Source organism: Danio rerio, chromosome 2, assembly GCF_052040795.2.
Source record: "Danio rerio strain M-AB ecotype USA chromosome 2, GRCz13ab, whole genome shotgun sequence".
NCBI classification, from domain to species: domain Eukaryota; kingdom Metazoa; phylum Chordata; class Actinopteri; order Cypriniformes; family Danionidae; genus Danio; species Danio rerio.
This window is the reverse complement of record NC_141022.1, coordinates 46,025,359-46,046,145: the sequence shown is the minus strand read 5'-3', so window position 1 is coordinate 46,046,145 and position 20,787 is coordinate 46,025,359. Positions and strand designations below refer to the sequence as shown.

Sequence of the window (20,787 nt, the reverse complement as noted above, 5' to 3'; positions counted from 1 at the left end):
ATTCATGGTCATAACACAAATGTTCAATACAAAAAATAAATATATTGTGTGTTTTGCTTAGGTGTACACCTACAAACAGAACGCCGTGAGCAGACAGAGGGTTTACCCAATGCACAGCAGCAGCATCACCAGCGTGGAGGACATGGCAGCCCTACAGGATCTGCATGACGGGGCCATTCTTCACAATCTGCACCTCCGCTACACACAGAAGGCCATATATGTGAGTGAACACACCGCAAAAAACACACACACACATTCAATATAGTGTTGTTTATTCATCACTGAGCATTTATTAATGAGTGTGCGCGCCCTAGTGTGAATGTTCAAACATGTAGTCGTCAAGGATACACGGTTGTCGTGCAGGTGGCTGGACCACTTTCAGTGCTTTTAATTTGTCAAGTAAAATTTATTTGCTTAATTACACAGCTCTCTCCCTTTGGCTCTTTCTTTATGTCGCTGCTTTGAGCTTTTCCTCACAACAGTGTGCTGTGTTCTTATTTGGGCCTGGTTCAACTGTGTTAGTGCTGTGTGTGTGTGTATTGTCGGGATGTGGTCTGTGCCAAAAGCAGTTAGTCTAGTTCCAGATTTCCAGACGGGCTGGAAGGAACAGAGTTAACATGCTACTGCTGACTCTCTGAAGTCTTTATTCCCACTGATCTGCATCAAGTCCAATTAATACATAATTAGGGATTGTTTGTTTGTGGACTAAATGAGACATTGATGTCTTTATTTAATAATCATGTTTGGGAGTAAAAAAAGATTAAAAAGTTTACACATGTCAAAGTCTAATCCCAAGGGAGATATTTAGTTTTAAACTTTTCAAGAACTACAATGAACAGAACTGCTCGTTTGGACTACAAATGTTTTTGTATGGGCTTAATGATGTGATAAAGCAGCCCAAATCCTGCCTTTGGAAATTTAAAGGGTTGGGGGGTGAGGTGGGATAAAACAACAATAATTTTACCACTCTGATATCTACTGCTATATCCATACTAGTGTTGTCATGATACTGGTATTCGGTAAAAAATTATACAGGGACGCTGGAGCATTTTAAAGCCACGAAGATCAGCTGGTCTGTTTATGAGCTGACGTATCTGACTTTTGAATCTGATAATCGCGGCTTTAAAATGCTCCAGTGTCCTTGTATCTGTAGTTACTCTCAGTAAACAGCGTTAAGTTGGTGAACTAATCACCTTCACGGGTAATTACAGTCATTTCTGTTGAGCACGTGTACACAATGATAAATCAGCGCTGTCTAAGACCGTGCTCGAATGTTAGCGGGAAATAGAGGTTTTTAAAACTTCAGGACCTATTGGTATCGAGATTCAGTATTGTGACAACACTAATCCATACAGTCCAAGTTTATGAGCGATTCTCCTAACCACTTTTTTTCCTCAAATTAAATAGATAGTGAAATATCTGATTTTCAGATTCTCAGATATGTGTGAGAACATGTATTTCATTGTTTAAACATTTTAATAATGATCATATTAGTTGATAGGTGCTGCCATGATAAACCTTGATGACAGCGAATGCAGTTTTATACGTTGAGAGGCGTCTTTTTTAAATGGTTTTCTAATGGCTGTGAGCATTTTGCATGCTGCTTCATACGTGTTGCATGCCTCACATTTTAAGTGTCTGCTGTGCCTCACGTTTCTGCCATAGCGCTCTGTGTCCCTGCAGTTGAAAAAAGTCAACTTTGAGTGGGAAAGCAAACTTCTTCAGTTCATTCTCCAATCAAGTGAAAGCAGAGGCGAGTTTCCATTGAGGGGACAGCAGTGTTTGTGTTGTCAAAATGACTAAGGAGACTTTTAAAGATGGAGTAAAGACTTGTGGTCATTGTTTTAAGTTATCCAGTGCTGTATGACTTCACAAAGCATGAATATAACAATATTACTAATTAATAAAATTATAACTAGCAGCAACGATCGTGGACAATTTACAGCTGACATAAAAAGTGCGACATAAACGGTGTACCTCACATTCTCAGAACGGAAAAGCGCATTCGCTGTGATCTGCTCCTCATATGACCGGGTCTATTAGATTCTTCGAGGTGTATCCAGCTCTGTGAGTTCATCAACTCCTCCAGAAACTGCTTGAATGATGGATGCTTTCAGCGGTGCTTCTCACCGAGCTGGTCCAAGTTTGGTGACCTGTTGTCTCTTATCGGCTGGAGTATTTCCTTACGAGACACTCCATGTGCTATGTCATAATCATGCCCCTACTATAGCACAATTGGTTAACACAGTGCCAATCTCCACCATAGTTTAGATTTTTCAACTCGACCGATTCTTTCAAATCTCGCTTTAAGTGCGTCAAACACCCAAAACGCTCAATTCACATTGCCTCATTTGCACAAATAGCACCGTAAAATGTCTCATCGTGTCTTTGAATTGACTTAACATGTAAATCACTCACGCTTGACGCTTTAACTGCGTCTGGTGTGAACACACCATTAGTCTGCACTGTAGTGGAGAGTTTACAGCTGCTGGATTTACAACATGTAACTCTCTTAAAATACATGCAAGTAAGTACTGAAACAGCATCTCTCTGTTTGCCAATCACAATGCACTGGGACAGCTAACTAATCATAACACATTTTTTTATTGGGAAAGCAGTCCTTCAGTCAAATTCGAGAACCAATCAAGCCTTTTTGTGCACGGCTGGGGAGAAAGGTTTTGTAAAGTAAATTATGTGGAAATTAATAGATTTTTTTAAACAACAAGCATGCAAGCATGTTTTAATACACCTCCAAAGTTAATCAAGACTTTGTAAAAGATCACAATAGAACCTTTTAAAATGATGAATTTATAAACTTTGGTGATGTTTCTCTATTTAATGAAAGTAAATGAGGGCCTGGGCTGTCAAAGTTTACGCTGCACAAAAATACTGTAAAGTATTGCTGACTGTGGGATCAGTAATTCATCGTAAAAATCTGATTCACAAGAACGATTTGTTCACAAATCCAACATGACTGCGTCTCTCGTGAATCTGCCAAGAATAACTAGGCCAGATATCAAGCGTTTCAATGAAAAACGACTTAAATTTCAGCCTGTTCCTCACACAGAACTATCGGATGGCTTCATAAGACTTTATAACACATGGGACTATTTTTATGGAGCTTATGTGTCATTGTAGAGCTTGACATCACTGGAACTCATTCATTTTTATCGTAGCGCCTTTTTATAATTCTTCGATGTTTACTTTTTATGTACTGCATTAGAACAAATCAAACATTTAAAACCCAAATATTAGGATGATGGCACAATTTTTATTTTATGGTGAACCATTTATCAATTTTTAACATGTTCATTACACTGATTTTACAGTGTACATAATTTATATGACACACTTTTTGTCCCCTTACTGAGTTCTGTTATAATGTGTTAGTGGACAAAAAAGACTTATAACATGGTAATTGAGAATTCTTAATTAAAAATGCTGCTGTTATTAGTTATAATCCATACATAAGAATCAGCAATAGTGCCATTTGTCTGTATAACTGTTGATGATGTAATGAACCAGAAAATAGGAGTAATAATATATAAATAATATTATATTCTTTCACATATAGAGTAATAGTTTAGTTTCTCTTTATAGTTGAGTTTTATGATGTCATGATGATACAGAAGATATGAATAACAGTATGAAAAGCATGTATAAATACAGTAAAAGTCTTAAATGTCCGTTCGATTGAGCAATATATGATGTAAAGATATCGCAGTTATTCCAGGAAACATGTCTCCCTGCTGTGTCACATGATGCTGTGTGATTGGCTGAGTTTGAGTGAGTGTGAACCAGTCAGCTGAGTGTGGGTGTGACTGAAGGTATGTTATGGTTATCACAGTAACGTCAGAGTTACTCACTTATCCTGAGAAAAATACACACCTCCTGTTTCGACATGACTGAAAACTTTTCCCACACCTTATTAGGGGGTTGAAAAAAAGACTGAAGAATTTCTTCATTCCAACCTTACATCAGAACTGGAAAATAAATGTGTTTTAGGGCTTTTTTGAAAACATAAACATGTACACCCCATTTGAAAATATATTTTTAGCGATTTCTCAGTAAATATATTTAATATATTTTGAAGCATTTGAACAAAACAGATTCTTTAAACTGATATATTTAATTGATATTAATAAAATAATATGTTAGTCACCAAACATCTTTAGAAATTGAAAGGTAACACATTGAAATTCATGTGAAATAAAAAAAAAATACTAACTACAAAGTTTCAACAAAATCTTATACCTTTAATTTCTCTTGAATTTTTCAGTTTTTTAATTTTTTAATTTAATAATTTAATAATATTTATTAACAAATAAATTTGGGTGTACTAGTTTTTGGACTGTTATAGTAAGTTATTTTATTAGATAAGCTCCAGATTTGACTACAGTACTGACTAATCTAATGTATATGAACACATAACATTATAAAGCATCCTATAGACGGGGCGAGGCAGTGGCGCAGTAGGTAGTGCTGTCGCCTCACAGCAAAAAGGTTGCTGGGTCGCTGGTTCGAACCTCGGCTCAGTTGGCGTTCTGTGTGGAGTTTGCATGTTCTCCCTGCCTTCATGTGGGTTTCCTCCGGGTCCTCCCCCACAGTTCAAAGACAGGCGGTACAGGTGAATTGGGTAGGCTAAATTGTCCGTAGTGTATGAGTGTGTGTGTGAATATGTGTGTGGATGTTTCCCAGAGATGGGTTGCGGCTGGAAGGGCATCCGCTGCGTAAAAACTTGCTGGATAAGATGGCGGTTCATTCCGCGGTGGCGACCCTGGATTAATAAAGGGACTAAGCCGACAAGAAAATGAATGAATGAATCCTATAGACGAATTACCATGTTTGTAAACATTCAAGATGCGCGCACAGCGAGATTGCAGAAAAAAATGGGAGTGCTTGCATTTACAGCGAGGGAATGGCTTCCGATGTGGTATAGAGTTCGTTGTTGTCTTAGAAATAAGTTATATTGATTACATGCTTTACATGCTTTCAGCATATTATTACAGCTTGTCACCTAGTGATTAGCACAGTTATTCGGCAAAATTAACGTTAAAGTGAGCGGCGTTCATCTGACAGGTCCATTTGTGATAGCACCCTTCTAATGAATACTGGATAAGACGGCCAAGCATCCAGCCCGAAATACATTATCTCATTGAAGCTCCAAGTGTTTTTACAAGAGAGAAGTTAAAGTCCTACAAGTCTTTGGATGCCAACAGTTTTGTGCTGTGATCATGTGCAAGAAATAATGTTACATGATTAACACAATCAAAACTTTGTAATGCTAAAAATCCAGATTCTGCCTAGACAAGGAAAAAAAGACTAAGCTATACAAGGCCTGGGTAATCATCAACAAACAAAACTGCATTCTGACAGCGAACTTCACCTGTATGGCAGCTTATGTAAACACTTTTCCATTTCATTCTAAGCATTCAGTGTCTGCAGTTTAATTAACCATATTTAACTGTTTTTGCTGGAATCATTGCTGCAATCAAAAATGAGTAATGTGTATGATTCAGCATAGCGTGAACTTACCTGATATGAGAACTGCAGTCGAGCATTTTTAATTAGGTCGTCACTTCATTCAGTTCCCTTTTAGCCAAAGGTTGGCATTAAAAGCAGTGTGGTGTACATTAAAAGTTAAGTTTTCTACTTTTGGACTTCGAATTTAGCATCCTAGACATGTTTGCTTTTGCAATTGGTCTCTTTTTGCAACCAGGAGCTTGTGTGACATCATGTGGGACGTAGGTTGGTAATATAAAAATATTAATTTAAATGAGAGATTTGTGAGGAATTTACTCGAATATGTTGACCAGTGTACATCATAATTCAGTCAAATCATAATTCACATGTTAACCGTATTCAGTAAAATACTGTGAAAAATCTACATTTAAATAAAACTATTGACCTATTACCTAAAAGCAGAATTTACGTTATGTCTCCATAGCTTGGGAAAACAAAATATATAGCATATGTTAATGCTTTTAATTTATTGTAGCTTATTTAATAAGTATCTGTACTGTATATGACATGGGCCTGTTAGAACTTTTCTGCAGAGGTTTGAATGTGTCAAAGATGTAAAAGTAGATTATTTATAAAAGTAGATTAGTTAACAAAAAATAAATAAATAAACAAACAATATCCTAAATAATAATAATAATAATAATAATTATTATTATTATTATTATTATTATTATTATTATTTTAATAATAATATTAATAGTAATAAATAATAATACTAAGATAAATATTTTAATAATAATAAATATTAATAATAATAATAAATAATAATAATAATAATAATAATAATAATGAAGTAATAATACTAATAATAAATATAATAATAATAATTATTATTATTATTAAGTAGGATTTTTTTTCATTTCTTAATAAATAGCCTACTGTAAATTACAACTATTGATGATTTCTATGATTTATATATGAGATTAGAATTTGTATAATAATTTTTGTAAAGGAAACATTGGCCCTATATGTGTAGTTTACATATATTTCAATTAATATGGAAAACGAGTGCATGTTTTTACTAAAAGTAATATTGGATTTTTTTTTTCAAACAATGGATCTGCAACAAAGCAGCTATGGTTTTGGGAAACACTCGTCACTGCATCATTCGAAGCATCGTACTATGTTAGTTCTTTCGAGAGTTACGTTGTTGTTTGGGAAACGCACCCCATTTCCGCATGCAAATAAAATCTTCAGTCATCTTTTAAGGTACACATATATAAAATTGTGTATAAAACTATCTGTACCCGTCCGCATTACTAAATCTAACAAATTGATTGTCTAATTAGAGCAGCCGCCACAGTTCTGCTAAACTGATTGGCTAATTGGTGACATATGGGAGCAATCAGAACACATTAGGCTGTTATTTGTGTGTGGTGTGTGTGGTTTGTGTTTGGTGGTCTGCGAAAAAACTCGCCTATTTCGTCTTCAACTTGGGTCACATATTAAAAATTAATGCATAAAATCTGATTAAACTTATTAGACTCCGTACAAATAAACTGAAACATTCTTCATGCCAATGAAAACATACAAGTCTTGATGAAAATAGCAGCGTCTGCTTGAGCATGAACATGTGTGTGTATGTGTGTGTGTATGTGTGTGTCGTTTTGTGGAATGTGTGTCTTGCTGAGATCCAATTCCACAGCATTTAAAGCACAAAGACGTCTCTCTCTCTTTCTCTCTCTCTCTTTCTCTCTCTCTCTCACACACACACACTAACACACTAACGCTCTCTCTCTCTGATTATAAACAGCTGTGGACTTTTTTTCGCCTTGCATTTGGACAGAAAATGCAAGAGCAGCTTCCCACATCAAACACACACACACACACACACACACACACACACACACTGGTGATCCAGAAAATGTCTTTTGCATGTGAGGTTTACCTCCCTTTCACATGATTGCTCTCTCTATTTCTCTCTCTTTTTCCCTGTAGTGTGAGCTTGTAGCAGGAAATAGTTCTGCTTCAGTTGTGCCGGATCATGTTTCAACTTTCACCCTACACACTCGGTTTAACATTGAGAGGTGTGTGTGTGTGTGTGTGTGTGTGTGTGTGTGTGTGTGTGTGTGTGTGTGTGTGTGTGTGAGAGTTTATTATACATCACTGTACATAGCAGTCACTCTCAGCTGTCTCCCTAGAGTGAAGTCTTGTCTGTGCATGTAGAAGGACAGCATATAAAAAGCATGTTTTCTTGAAAAAAACTGCATCTCTGCGTTTGTTTTATGAGCACTTATCTTTAATGATATTAGTAGCAGCGTTGGACTGGGCCCAACAGCAACAGAGCGATGACATTCGGTCCCAATGAAACCCCTCAGTGCAACTACACACATTTGCAGACACACCCAGGGGGAGGTTATGGGAAGGACGTGGCTGCTGTAGACCTTCGCTGCAACTCTGAGGTGGCACTTGTGGAGATTAAATGCTCTCGGTGGCATCTGGGGCAGTGTGTCACACTTTGATTGGCTGAATTGGATGTGGTGTATATATATATAATCATTCTGTGAAGTCATGTTATACCTTTATTTAAAGTGCATTAGGACTGATTTGATTCAGTTATGTGATGCATTGTGTGTAAGCTTTACTAAAAAGAGAGATCCTAATCTTTTATTCAAAGCAGCTTCACAGGAATAGACAAGAATATTCCTCAGATATAAGATGTTGGTTCAGTTTAGTTCAATAACAGGGTGTCTGCGGGCTTTTAAAAAGACTTAAAATGTCTTTAATCTCAAAAACAAACTTTTAGGCTTTAAAAAGTCCTAAATTTACAAAAATATTAGGTTGTAAATCTTTTTTAACACGTCTTAATTTTTTTTATTTGTTTATGTATAGCTAAACAATCTGGCCAACACTTAAACAATCACCAACAATCCATCTCAAATGTTATGTTTATTTACTGTAATAGTATAATTATTTTTCTTAAAGGGCTGGTCCAGAGTGTATTTTTAAGGCTTGGTTGTGTTTATAAAATGCAAAGCAATGTGTGCTCATGCTTCATTTGTGAAAAAAAACACCTTATTTATTCATATTTCTTACTTTATATCATATTTTCTAGTTCCTCCGAGAGATACAGCAGCACTGCTGAAGATTGTGGGTGTTTACACAGTTTTGACGGATAAATATGAATTTGTAGCTAAATTTTTAGCGGTGCCAAACAGCATTTCCCCTTGTTTCCATCCTTGCTACAACAAACCATTAACGCTAGAAACTGTGCATATAATAGATCAATTTTAACAAATAAAAATACTTACAGGTTGTGGCTCACAATCCACAGCTTCTTCTATTATGGTTAGAGCTGCTCTTTCTCTGTTGAGTATATAGCTGAATTAAGCACAGAACTGGGAGAGATTGTGTAAGCTCTACTTTGTCAAATGCCAGAGCTATGTCTTTTTATATAGGTGTATGTGTGTGGTGAATGCCTATAACCTGAAGCGTTTGTGATCTCATGTATGTATGTTTTTTATCCCAACACGCGGAAAACATGCAAACTCCACACAGAAATGCCAACTGACCCAGCCGGGATTCGAAAAAAAAAATCCTTAGCGTTTAGCCCTATACACGTCTAAAATTGAATTCATTGTGGTCTTAAAAATGTCTTAAAACTTTTTAAATTTAACTTTGTGTAATCTTCAAAAACCCATCTATTGACTGTTTGTGAGGAACAGTTTTAAAAGCTTCCACAATATTTTAAGCAAACTGTAAATTTCCTGTGGAGGTTTGAGGATCTAACACTGTTAGTTGTGCTTTAAGAATATGATTTATTAAAAGGTGAGACTTGGCATTTTAGTTCCTCATATATAAAATGGAGATTAAAAGAAAATGATGCAACGATAATAGTAGTGTAGGTACATTTTGAGTAAAAAAAATTATCATTTTGAGCATTTATTAGCAGAAAGATTACAAAAGGTTAATGTAAAATATTTCATATTTATTTGAAAAAAAATTTCACCAATATTTAAGGTCAAATAAATAAACATCAAATAAATGCTCTAAAGGATAACTTTTAAAATGAAACTTAAAATTATATAAAAATGCATGCTTTTTAATCCAGAAAGCTGATAACTATAATAATAGTAATATAATGCAGGGTGTCCACTGGGTCCTAAAATGCCTTATTTTTAAAAACTAAATGTTAGGCCTTAAAAAGACTTCAATTCACTAAAATATTGTGTTAAGTCTTAAATTAATTTTAACAGGTCTTAATATTCCAGTGTCCATCACCCATTAAATCTTTTAAAACCCAAAGTCCTTTTAACATAGTAGCCTGGTTTAACATCCTCTCTGTTAAAAGCAAAAATACACTTTTAAGGTTAGTAAACGTAGCAAGTAAAATAATTGGCGATACACAAACACCTCTCACTGATTTATTTATAGTAGCGACAAAAAGAAAAACCTCCACTATTTTGGAAGACTTTTCCCATCCTTTAAGTTACTTCTGTCTGGTGGACAGTACAAAATCCCTTTATCAAAAAATGGCTAAGTACAAGAAGACATTTATTCCTACTGCCATTGTTTTTTTTTTTAAATAAATTTTTTTATATAAATATTTTATATATATTTTTGTATATATTTTTAATATTATTTTTAAAGTTTTGTCCAAATTATTCAAAAATTGACAGGTATTCATCAATGCATTGTTGAAGCCATTATAAATGTTAAACCACACAAAAACCTTTTAAGCTTTGCTACAGTACAGAGAGCCAAAAGTGTTAAATCTCTGCAGTGAGTTGAAATTAACTGGTAAAAGTCAAAAGCACAGAATAAAAGACAACAGCGTCCTTGTTTTTAAAATAGGCCACTTTTTAAAAAAGGACTACTAGAGAAGGGAATCCCGCCAGCCCGTTCAGAGCAAACTGGTTACACCTGTGCCTGAATGAGACAGTTTTCCCCTTCTGAGGGCCAAATACTGATTCTGAAATACTTTACTCTACTGTACCTCTGCTTCCATCTGATCTGAATTACAGCCTCACGTTAATGTTACTATAAAACCTACTGTGTAAATTCGTGTTGCTGATTTGACTGAATAAACCTCATGAATGAGAAACATGCAAAGCTCATTGAAAGTACTGTATACTTCTTCATGGATTCTGTGGGAGAAATGTGATTTTGACAGTAGTTGTGTTGACACGTTAAACAGCAACAGATGATCCAGCCGTAATCAGTTTTTCATATTTCTCAGTGATACAGTGGTTTGCACTGTCGCCTCACAGCAAGGACGCTTGTTCGAGTCTCTGCGGTGTCAGTCAGCTATTCTGTGTGCAGTTTGCATGTTCTCCTTGTGTTCTTGTGGGTTTCCTCCAGGTTCTATGGTTTCCCCCACAGTCCAAAGACATGCAGTATAGGTGAATTGAATAAACTAAACTGGTCATAGTGTATGTGTGTGAATGAGTGTGAATGGATGATTGTCAGTACTGGGTTGCAGCTAGAAGGGCATCCCCTGTGTGAAAACATATGCTGGATAAGTTGGCGGTTCATTCTGCTGTGGCAACCGTTGATGAATAAAGAGACTACAGTAAGTTGAAGGAAAAGGAAATTATAGTTTTCAATTATAACCTGTTTTATCAAACGTTTTGTCCAGCGTGCCTTAAAGCAAAAACTCCTTAAGTTAGTCTCAAAGTAATATTTTTACTTTAAGCCAGCAGTTTTCATGTCACATGACCACATGAAGAAAAAAAAATGTATGTGCTTTTAGTTTTTTTGTATTTCTAATGAGAGTTTTATTCCCATCTTCCTTGACATGTATAGCCATACTGAAAGCAGAAGCAGATAGTTTACCTCATTATTGCAAATAAAAGAACTAGCAGTAGCATAGCCTAATATTATATGCAATTACAATGTATTTATGTATGTACAACTTTACTTGGATTTTGATTTTAAGCTGGACTGAAGTAATTCAGTTAATTCATCTTCTATAAAAGCTATATTTGGCATTTAAGTCTATGTATTTCTTTTTCTTCGGACAGAATATATGTCAAAATTATAAGTTGAGAGTAATTTATGCTGTACATTTACCTGTAAAAAATATTACAGTAGTTTTTTTTTACCTTGATCAAAAGCAAAATTTTACCTTAATATGAGGTTAAAAAAATTGTTCTAAAGTAAAAAATATATATATTTATCGCATTTTCTTCTACAATGAGCATTTTTCTTAGGCTCTTATGTTTATGTTCAATTATTTTATTTTAAAAGTAATGAAAATAACCTATTATTTGCCATAAAAGGGAAATTACTGAATCAAGACATAAGAGCCTGATTAAAAATGCTAATAATAAAAAAAAATTCAGTTGTCACTTAGAGGTTTTTGCATCTGAATTCTTAATTTATTAAACCACATGTAATTTTTTTCTTGACCACAATAAATATTTTGGATTTTAAATAATTTTTATTTAGTAATTTAATAATTTAATTGAACCAAAATTAAATTACACTTTGAGAATAAACAAAAATAGCTTTAACAAATTACAGTTTAAAAAAAAAAGGTTCAAAGTGTTATAATTTCTTTCAGTGTAGATTATAAACAACATGGCTGGAAGAATTGAAATTGTTTGTGAATTTTCAAGTACCTTTAGAAGGTTGAAAATGTACTGTAGTAAATACTGTTAGTATTGCAAATATCACAATAACTCATATTTTATATGTACATACACATGATATGCATATTAATTAAATGTATAGTAGTATAGCATCAAATTTAATCACTATTCATAGATATATGTACAATCACACACACAATATAATGACAGGTCCTAAACTATCCTAAACATTTGACCGTTTAGATGCCAATTTGCACTTATTTGCTATTCAAATCCAAGCATCTCAACTCTTACAATCTATTTGCATCAGTGGTTTGAAAAGTTGGCCTGCAGCAGAAACCAAAACACACGTGCAAATGATTCCCATAGATAAAGTGTAACTTTAAATGTCCTTATCTGTCTCTCCATTCTCTGTGTTTGCAGACGTACATCGGCTCTATTTTAGTAGCAGTAAACCCGTATGAGAGTCTGTCAGGGCTGTATGACGGCGCGGCTGTAGAGCGATACAGCCGACATCACCTGGGCGAAATCCCTCCTCACATCTACGCCATAGCGAACGAGTGCTACAGATCCCTGTGGAAGCGCTCTAACAACCAGTGTGTGCTCATCAGGTATGTTTTTGTACTGCGGCACACATCATTAAGCCAAAAGAAACATTAAATTATTATTTGTACTGCCCCTCATGTCATTCCAAGAAGACACCATCTTTAGGTCTTCAGAACAAATATGAACATAATTTTTTTTTTTTTTTTTTGATAATATTAATTAATTACATTTCATGGTTTTAGTGCAGATTAACCTGTGTGTATACATTTTTGGTAGCAAGACCTCTTTACCTAAACATCAAACAATAGCAATGCATCCAAAATTGCATATTTTTCTACTATATATTATGTGGAAAATAGTTTACGAACCGAGTAGTGTGTTCCAATTCATAGTATCCGTAGTGCATTCCCTTGATTCTGCAGTGCAGGTTCAATAGACACTATAAAATTCCATGAGGCCACATGAGAGAATTTATGAATGAAAGTAAAGCGGACAACTGATATGGGTAGGTCATGTGATAATGACAACATGATGGATATAGTTTGTCCAAATTCCATTCACACTCACATTCATACCATATAGAACATCCTTTTCTAATGGTTGTGAAGTAAATTCAAATTAAAACGTAGTACCTTAGTAGCATGCGATTTTGGATGCAGCTAAGGTTTAAAGCATTTGCTTAAAGATGCTTGCTTGATGTGTGAGAACCAATGAGGTTCATTGTTGCATGCCACATGGGATATTTCAGATTCCGCGTTTGAGCTTCTGTTTATGTTCACTAATCTGTGTTTATGTTTCAATTATTAAGACGAAACATGCAAACTAACTAACTAACTAACTAACTAACTAACTAACTAACTAACTAACTAACTGACTAACTGACTGACTGACTGACTAACTAACTAACTAACTAACTAACTAACTAACTAACTAACTGACTAAATAACTAACCAAACAACTCTTTAGCTAACTAACCAACTCTTAAACCAACTCTTTAACTAACTAACTAACTAACTAACTAACTAACTAACTAACTAACTAACCAAACAACTCTTTAGCTAACTAACCAACTCTTAAACCAACTCTTTAACTAACTAACTAACTAACTAACTAACTAACTAACTAACCAGTTTACTCTTTATCTAACTTACTAACTAAGGCTTTAACTAATGCTTTAACTAACTCTTTAATTAACTCTTTAACTCTTTATTTAACTAACTAACTTACTAACTAACTAAACAACTCTTTAGCTAACTAACCAACTCTTAAACCAACTCTTTAACTGACTAACTAACTAACTAACTAACTAACTAACTAACTAACCAATTTACTCTTTATCTAACTTACTAACTAAGGCTTTAACTAATGATTTAACTAACTCTTTAATTAACTCTTTAACTCTTTATTTAACCAACTAACTAACTAACTAACTAACTAACCACGCAACTCTTTAGCTAACTAACCAACTCTTAAACCAACTCTTTAACTAACTAACTAACTAACTAACTAACTAACTAACTAACTAACTAACTAACTAGTTTACACTTTATCTAACTTACTAACTAATGCTTTAACTAACTCTTTAATTAACTCTTTAACTCTTTATTAAACCAACTAACTAACTAACTAACTAACTAACTAACTGTTTAGCTTACTAACTCTTTAGCTAACTAACCAACTCTTTAACCAACTCTTTAGTTAAGTAACTCTTCAACTAACTCTTTAACTCTTTATCTAAGCAACTAACTCTTTAACTGACTAACTTTTTTACCCAACTAACTCTTTAATTAACACTTATTAAAACAAACTAACTCTTTAAATATTTAACTAACTACATATTTAATTAACCCATAGTACAAGAATCTTAACACCAAATAACATGGTACTAAGGTTTCAAGCTGACACCGTAAAAATAGCAAAAGTAGTCCATATTCTCTGTATACTAAAACCAGCTTCAAATTTCAGCAATTCTTCTGCAGAAATATGACCACATATGCTTTCACATTTACAACTCTCCTGACCTACAGCATGTCCTGTGTCAGAAATGGGATTTTACGTTCCCCTGCGTTCTCATTTGCAATGAATTTTCAGGCAGTCTGAGCTGAAATCTTCCTGCCGTGACCTTCACCCTCAGCTCTGACCTCTCAGTAAGGTGTGAGTTCAAACTCACGGCTGTCTGACAGCCCTCATTACGCTGGCATGCAGAGGGTAAAGGTTGCAGACGGCTGTGTTTGTTCTCCATGCTGCAGATCTCTCATCAGCATTAGCAAGAGTCGACGTACAGAAAACAAAGCTGGCAGAATACCTGACCACTGCAGCCAAACCTCAACTAAGAAAAGCCCTGAGCATGTACAGACTCAGCAAACATGTGGACAGACTGACTCTTATTGCACTGAAATCCAGGTAGAAAATCAAGTTGTGCCTCTTAAACACATGCAGTAACCATGCAGAGTTGGGGAATGCTTGGCTTTGCCCTTTTTGCAAACCACAACAAAAGCATTTCAATGGAAATGTAATACCCACAAACTCCCCGACCTACCGGATGAAACCACAGGGAGCGCAAACAAGTCTTGCCTTATGAAAAGGGTAACCTGGTAGAACACAAACAAAAAAACTTTAAATGGATTCAATCTGTGCAGATATAAAACACTTTTGCATTTATTAACAGCATGTTTTTGTGACGGTACTTTCTTTTTGTATTTATAAATTTGTAGTTTTTTAGTTTGCATCCCATTACACAAGGCAAATTTTCCCCCTCTGTTAATCTGTTGTTCTATACAATAATTAGTATAATAGAGTATTATAGTGTATCTGGAAAGTTTTCATAGCACTTCACTTTTTCCACATTTTTAGGTTACAGCCTTATTCTAAACTGGATTAAAATAATTTGTTTCTTCAAAATTCTACACACAATACCCCATAATAATAATGTGAAAAAAAGAGTTTTTGAAAGTGTAGCAAATTTATTAAAAATAAAAAACCTGAAAAATCACATCTGCATAAGTATTTACAGCCTTTACTCAATACATTGTTGATTATGTCAACCCTGGGACCTTCTATAGACAGGTTAATGCTTTTTTAAATCATGTCCAATCAACACAGTTTACCACAGGTGAACTCCAATTAAGCTGCTGAAACATCTCAAGAATGATCAGTAAAAACAGAGTGAACCTGAGCTCGATTTAGAGCTTCACGGCAAAGGCTGTGAATACTGATGTACATGTGATTTTTCAGGTTTTTTATTTTTAATACATTTGCAACGATTAAAAAAAAATCACATTGTCATTTTGGGGTATTGTGTGTAGAATATTGAGGAAATAAATTAATTTAATTCAATTTAGAATAAGACTGTAACATAAAAAAGGTGGAAAAGGTGAAGCGCTATAGTACTTTCCGGATGCACTGTATACAAGTACTATTTTTTTGGTATCTGTAAATTATCGGAGTATTTAAAGATTACGCCAGTAAATTCCAAAACAAAATATTGTACTTTTAATCCATTTATTTTCATAAAGGCTGGCACCTTCTCTGAATCATTTGATTTATGAAAGAAATCAAATCACTCTGAATAATTAGTTGGTTAATTGGACAGATTCAATTGTAACAACTCACTGATTCAAACAACCTGGTCAGAACAAGCATCTGATTAATAATTTACTGAATTTACACACGTACATGTAAAATATGTGCACTGTAAAAAGTGCTTAGTTACTTTATTTCAAAAGTGAGTTTACCTGTTAAGTTGACTCAACTTAATTTTTATAATTAAGCACATAGTTCATTAAATTGTATGCTACTTGTTCACACACCTTTGTTAAAGTAAAGTCAATGAATTGCTTTAAAAGTAGATTTAACTGTTTTTGGGAGTGTTTTGAGTGTGTGTTGAAAGTTTTGGTTGGATGTTGTTGATAAAATGTCTGGATATGTAAAAAACTATCAAAGTTGCATAGTGCTTTGAACATATGCAACTTGTGTAAATATGTTCTTTGGAAGAGCACATCAGCCTTTTACCGCATGTTCATATTGTCTGTGTTTATGTAAGCATTGCAGATTATGTCTTTAAATAATAGTAGGCAGTTTCTGTCTGCCTACAAATCTGTCGTGTGAACATTTTTTGATACATTAGGTCTTAAAGGGATAGTTCATTTAAAAATGAAACGCTATCTGCTATAATTTACTCACCATTGACCCATTTGATTTTTTGTTTGTTTGTTTGTTCTGTTCAACACAAAAGAAGATATTTTGAAGAATGTTGGATGAGTAATTGCTGGCAGTATTTTCATTTATGGATGAACTATCCCTTTAATACAGGGGTCTGGAACGTTTTTTCAGCAAAGAGCCATTTCAGATTTTTTTATCAAATGCATTTTTTTAAAGAGCCATATGGGGTGTGTGTATATAACAAAACCTTTCTTTATTTATAAGCAAAACCTTTATTTATGTCCATGCACAACTCAAAATCAAAGAAATATGAAGCATCAAAATGTATGAAGACAGAACATTTTACAGATTGTCTTTCTTTTTGCCATTGCCACTCATGAATGTTTGAATTTACATGTGTGAGGTTACCATAGATATGTAAATTACCATAGAAATGTAAATCACCATAGGAATGTAAGAAATATTCTTGGCCTTTATTTTTTTCGCGATTCAAGTAAAACCACAGCACCACATATGTCCATTGGTTGAAACATCCTTTAATTGTAAATCGAGTTCTTATTCATTTTGCTGTAGAAAATACAATACAAAGGGAAGTGTAATTGTATTTTCAATAGGAAACTGATTTCTAGTAAAAGTTATACTTTTTAAATTTTTGAAATATTATTGAAGAAAGGGCTGGAGAGCCACATATTTTTGGTCAAAAAGCCACATGTGGCTCCCGAGCCATAAGTTCCCTACCCCTGCCTTTAATATATCAAACAAGAAATTAATTTGAATGGAAAGATTCATCATGATACATCGAGAGTCGTTTTGTAATTAATTCTCTTAATCGTAATTGAATATAATTGTGGGATTAGTTAGAGATAAGATTTACACTTTTCCAAATCATAATTTAGCTGCAGAATCAACCTAAAGCATGAAACGTATCTAGTTTTTCAAGCTTTAAATGTCAATATCACCATTAAAATAATATATTTTTTGCATTATTTCTCTCTCGTGGTTCAATTGTGAAAATGTATGCATATTTAATGTTTTTAAAATTTGTAAAAATATAAAAAGATTTCAAACTGTAAAATTTAGGTCCAGTTCAAAATAGCTGCTGTCTATATTTGTATATTTTTAAATGTGCTTGATTTCTGTAATGGCAAACAAAGTCATTACCCAAGTGTTCAGTGTCACATGAGCCTTCAGAAATCATTATAATATGCCAAGTTTGAAACTAATTTCCAACCCCAAACTTTTGAACAGCAGTGTGTGTGTGTGTGTTATTCAAATATTTATTTATGCTTTAACAATATGTTGACTCTGCATTGTGCAGCTAAAGCTTCTTGAGTCTTGAAACACTTCTAAAACGAGAGCTTGAATGTTACTGCCCTCTGCTGGCCGCATCAGCTCATTACAACTCTGCTGATGAGCGTCTGTCAGCACTCAGGTCTTCTATTTTTCTGTGTGTGTGTGTGTGTGTGTGTGTGTGTGTGTGTGTGTGTGTGTGTGTGTGTGTGTGTTAGTGGTGAGAGTGGAGCAGGTAAAACTGAGAGCACTAAGATGATTCTGCGCTTTCTGTCTGCAATGAGCCAACAAAGTGCAGCGCTTTCAACTTCGAAAACAGCATCGTCACATGTAGAGGAGGCGATTCTGGAGAGCAGGTACATACGCATGATACATAATTCAATTCAGTTCATTTGTATTTCTATAGCGCTTTACAATGTAGAATGTGTCAAAGCAGCTTCACATAGAAGATTGTAGTAAATTGAAACTATCTCAGTCCAGATTTCACTGTTGAAGTTCAGTTTAGTTCAGGTCAGTGTGGTTTAATTTTCACTGCTGTCCAAACACTGAAGAGCAAATCCATCGATGCACAGCTCCACAAGTCCCAAACCAAGCAAGCCAGTGGCGAGGAACAAACCTCACCAAATGGTGAAAGTGAAGGGAAAAAAAACTCAAGAGAAACTAGGCTCAATTTTACAAATGATTTGCTGTACACACATTACATTCATGTGTCGTTCTCCCTGTGTCTGTAGTCCAATAATGGAGGCGTTCGGAAATGCCAAAACTGTTCATAACAACAACTCGAGCCGCTTTGGGAAGTTCATCCAGCTTCATTTCAGCCAACATGGAAACATCCAGGGAGGAAGAATCACGGACTGTATCCTCTGTTTATGCGTTGTTGTGTATGTTTTTACTTCATTGCTGTTCTTAAGTATAATTTTTCTGTATCTGAGTTTTGAAAGTTTACATTAGTACATTTCAAAACAAAACATTGTACTAATTAACAGATTTTACACATAATGAATATAAAATGTGTGCACTGTAAAAATCGTTTAGCTACTTTATTTAAAAAGGGAGCACATGCGTTGCCTTAAAAGTCGCAAATTAGTCGGCGCCAAATAGCATAGTGGTTAGATGTGCCGACATATAGCACCATCATATAGCACCATGGTGCTCACAGCGACCTGAGTTCCATTCCCGGCTCAAGGTTCTTTGCAGTCCCTTCCCGTCTCTCTGCTCACAATACTTTCCTGTCTGTAACATCTACTGTCCTATCCCAATTAAAGGTGGAAAAAGAAAATAACAAAGAAAAACTTTGCTTAAAAGAAATAAAGTAAATCTATTTTAACTTGGAACAGTTGACTCAACCTAATTTTTACATTTATGCAGTTCATTTAATTGTGTGCAAACTAATGACTTAAAAAAAGATGACTTAATTTGACTTTTACAGTATTGTTTGGAGTGTATGTTGCATGTTTTTCAAGGGTGTAAAACATACATTTACACACATTGTGAATTCTGAATTCTTAATATGGATATTAGTGTATGACAAGTTGGGGTAATAAACTGTAGTTTTTTCTGTAAGTGAATTTTAATTTTAACTCTTGGTACATTAAAAATCTAGTGCTTTTGTATTTTGATCAGAAACGGAGAGAAACCGATAATGAGTAAATAATAATTTAATCTGTCATTTTATTTGTACTTTTACTAAAGTGCTTGATTTGTTTACTACTGTTAATGTGAATCCACTACTGTTTATCTCTGTTGCTTTATTTATCAACCCGTGTTCTAATATGTCAATTTTCTGTCTGCATTTGCCTTGACTTTTTATTTTCAACACACAGACCTTTTAGAAAAGGTGAGTTTCTCTTAAATGCATGGATCTTCAGCATGTGTATCATGAATTGTGTTTTTATATGACTCTAATTGTCTGTTTGCGTTTCTATCAGAATCGTGTCGTGCGTCAAAATCCCGGTGAAAGAAATTATCACATATTCTATGCTCTGCTGGCAGGAACCAGCGCAGAGCAGAAGGGTGAGTCTAGATTTTCCGCTATATTCTGTTTAAGACATTTTAACTGATTTATTGGAGACTGAAGTTGCCATTAAAGTATTTAAAAAGCTTTACTTCCTCTAAGGGTGCAGTAGATTACCTTTTAATGCGATGCAACAAAAAAATTTTGTTCACACCAGAAATTACATGATGAAGAGACGACTCAAAATCAACCAATCAGAAGAGTCTGTGGTTTTAACAATCATTGTTTAGTGATGTGCTTTTGAATTTCAGATTATTTTTGTTATTGTTTGCGCTGCTATTTTGTTCAACATGAAATCAGATCTGCTTTTTCAGACAGTGCTTTTTCTATTGTAAAAAGCATCATGTAATTTAGATAAACTTTTATAAAACTAAAATTATCCCAGCATGTTGTTTCATATCTTGCTTTTCACAGTTTCCTCCAAAAAATTGTCATTTTTGGCCTGTCTTTCATGTTTTTTTCCTTTGTGTGTTATTATTATTATTCAAATCTCTTGCAAACTGAACTAAATAAAAATAAAATATATCAGAGCGGCACGGTGGCTCAGTGGTTAGCACTGTCGCCTCACAGCAAGCAGGTTACTGTTTCAAGTCCGGGCTGGACCAGTAGGCATTTCTGTGTGGAGTAAGCATGTTCTCCCCGTGCTGGCATGAGTCTACCCCACAGTCCATAGACATGCACTGCAAGTGAATTGTGCGGTGAAAGCGAGTGCGTGCGGTG

General features: G+C 34.5%; 1 protein-coding gene across 2 annotated transcripts in view; it reads left to right on the top strand.

The window, feature by feature from the left end:
- The window catches only part of myo10 (myosin X), a 112,641-nt gene that overhangs the window by 44,144 nt on the left and 47,710 nt on the right, over window positions 1–20,787 (top strand). Inside the window, exons 3-7 of one of the 2 annotated variants that reach the window (XM_087241252.1) lie at window positions 62–220; window positions 12,480–12,667; window positions 18,272–18,409; window positions 18,785–18,909; window positions 19,982–20,066. In XM_087241252.1, coding sequence (XP_087097378.1) covers window positions 18,808–18,909; window positions 19,982–20,066 — 187 coding nt within the window. In that variant the 5' untranslated portion in view covers window positions 62–220; window positions 12,480–12,667; window positions 18,272–18,409; window positions 18,785–18,807. Of the gene's footprint in view, window positions 1–61; window positions 221–12,479; window positions 12,668–18,271; window positions 18,410–18,784; window positions 18,927–19,981; window positions 20,067–20,787 lie in introns of both variants that reach the window. The other variant, XM_087241254.1, reaches the window with a different exon arrangement.